This window comes from Crocuta crocuta, unplaced genomic scaffold, assembly GCF_008692635.1.
Source record: "Crocuta crocuta isolate KB4526 unplaced genomic scaffold, BGI_CrCroc_1.0 scaffold73, whole genome shotgun sequence".
In the NCBI taxonomy this organism is placed as follows: domain Eukaryota; kingdom Metazoa; phylum Chordata; class Mammalia; order Carnivora; family Hyaenidae; genus Crocuta; species Crocuta crocuta.
In genome coordinates, this window is record NW_027529443.1 from 5,977,887 (window position 1) to 5,980,413 (window position 2,527).

Genomic DNA, 2,527 nt, shown 5'->3' on the forward strand with positions numbered 1-2,527 from the left:
TGGCTCCCATCTCTAAGGTTCACAGCTAAGCTGGCTTAGAATCACACATGCCAAGGTTAAAAATAAAAGGCAGCCATCCCTGAATGACACGGGCTCTGGGAAGGAAGCCGGAGGTAAGTTGTTTGCCCGCGGACGCAGGAGAGGGGAGTTCAGACGTTGGGTGCAGGGTATCAGTTTTTATTGGAGGACACAATATCTAAAAGCCAGATGCTCAAAATTTTGCTATTTTGCACTTAAAAGACGCTTCATATTGGCCAAGGGCTTCGTAATGATCTTCAGATTTTCCATCGAGGAAACCCTGCTGTGCGTGAGCGTGTGACCACGACTGACCCACACAGGGCTTTGCTGCTCCACTCATTTGCCTCCCTTGCCTGAGGTCTGGCTCTGCCGCTGTCCTTGCACACCTCAAACACCCAGATGGGATGCCTGTGGGTCACAGTTTGGCAAGCACCAGACCTCCCATTCTGTGTTGCCCTATCCCATTAAGGCAACATAATGGTGCCAGGGGCCACAGTAGGCCTGGTGTCCCCTGCTGGGCTCCACTAGAGACAAAGTGTGTGTCTGCCTCCTAAGGGAGGGGGATGCGTGTCCCATCCCCTACCCCCACAACCACGACCACTGCAGGCCGGGGCTATCGGCCCTGCTGCCCCCTTGCAAATCCAGAGCCACTTAGTATGAGCCCAGTGGGCTCCCCTTTCTAACAAAGTTTGCATCTGTCCGGTATGCTTATGACTGCTACTTCCTAAAGGGTTTCCTTTTATAAACACGTGTTAAAAGTTAACTCCAGTTACTGTAATAGCTACCATGTTACTCCTCCCCAATTCCAATACCATGCAGACATTTCTAGAAGGTCTTCAAGGGGTCAGATGAGCAGTGGGAATTCTTTGACCCATGTGTTGTAGGGAGACCATAGGTGACATCACTCCCGGGGATGCCCGGACTCAGCCCACATTTGGGTCAGTGCTACACTTCAGCACCATACAGGGATTGAGAGGCAGGCGGGCACTGAACAGTAGAGGCTGTCACCTTTCAGAAGCTTCAGGCTATCCTCAGACACCACCAACCTGGGTGACTCTAATCCCTGGCAGTGCAGTGGAGCAGACAGTCTACCACTGGCTGGCTGTCCCTAGGACCCCAGCCAGCCCTTATGTGAGGTGCCCACCAGTATTCCAAATTCCACATCCTGGCTGCTGGTTTAGAAGCACCACCCAGGGCAGGTGTCTTTTTTGAACTCTGAAGGTACTAAAAAAGGCCTTAAGAGGCAGACGAGGATGGGGCCCTTTTCCTGCGCACTGGGATGGATGAGAAAATCGAGGCTCAAAGCGTGTCAGGAATTTGCTCAAGCCAAGTCACAGAGCATGACCCAAATCCAGAGTTCCTTTCCACTATCCTAAGGCCACTCACTCAGAGTCAGAGCAACCCGCGCGTGGCGGGGGCGGAGGGGTGTCTCTCAGTGGAAGTACAACAACAAATACCCGGAGCTGGGAACTACTCTCCGGAAGGGACCCCTCCCGGCCCTCATCCCCACTCCTCAGGGGATGCTCTCTCCTTGTGCCTGAATACCGGGGACCTCCTCCAAGCGCAGAGCCCTGCCGCAAGGGGGCCCTATTCTGACTTTCCCTTCTCAGGGTCCTTCAGACGCCTGGAAGGATCAGCGAAGGTCAGGGGAGGGCCTCGTTCGGAAGCCGCATGTGTCCCGGCCCGCCCCTTTCTCGGGCACCCTGCTCCACCCCAAAGCTGGCCACGGAGCCAGCCCACCGGCTTGTCCTGACGTTTGGCTAGAGATCCCCCTTCCCTACGGCGACTCCAGAAACAACCGCCCTTTGCAGTTCGACAAAGCGCGTGCCCGTCTACAGCATCCCCGGGAAGTTCGTGGTGAATCCTGCTGGAGTCCCCCCACGTGTCAGCTTGAGCCCACAAACGAGCTGGATTAGGGGGAGAGGAGACGCTGGAGATGGCCCTAAGGATGGACCTGACTGGGGATCCGGCGCACGTAGTGGGGCGCCCCCTCCTTACCTGTACCAGTCCAGCCCGCGGCCGTAGTTCCTGTCGAAGAAGTGGGGCTCGGTGCCCAAAGCCCGCACGTCCGGGTGCACGCGGATGAATTCCAGCACGGCCCGCGTGCCCCCTTTCTTCACGCCCACAATGAGGGCTTGGGGCAGCCGCTTGGTGCCCAGCCTGGCCGAGCCCGAGTGGTTGGCAGCCGGGAGGCGAGGGGCGGGAGCGGCGGCGGCGGGCGCGCTGGGAGGGCAGGNCCCGGGGGAGAGCAGGGGCGGGACTTCGGTAGAAGTTTCTGGCCGCCCGCGCCGGGGCCACGCAGGCAGCGAGGCGCGCTGAGGAGGCGGCTCTGTCCCAGGTCGTCGCAGCAGCACAGGAGGCTGTAGCACAGGTAAGTGCAGGAGAGCGAAAGCGTGAAGGCGAAGAGCAGCCTGCGCGCCCTCCGCGGCTGAGCTGGCCCCGCGCGGCCCAGGACCCTATAGGCCATGGCTCCATGGGCCCGCGCCGGGGGTCATGGTTTCCGGGGGGC

The 2,527-nt window shown here is 58.9% G+C and overlaps 1 protein-coding gene across 1 annotated transcript in view; it reads right to left on the minus strand.

The window, feature by feature from the left end:
- The window catches only part of HS3ST2 (heparan sulfate-glucosamine 3-sulfotransferase 2), a 93,846-nt gene extending 91,361 nt beyond the window's left edge, over positions 1 to 2,485 (minus strand). The window contains 2 exon segments of the mRNA XM_077760501.1: positions 2,017 to 2,248; positions 2,251 to 2,485. Coding sequence (XP_077616627.1) covers positions 2,017 to 2,248; positions 2,251 to 2,485 — 467 coding nt within the window.
- Positions 2,486 to 2,527: the final 42 nt, after the last annotated feature.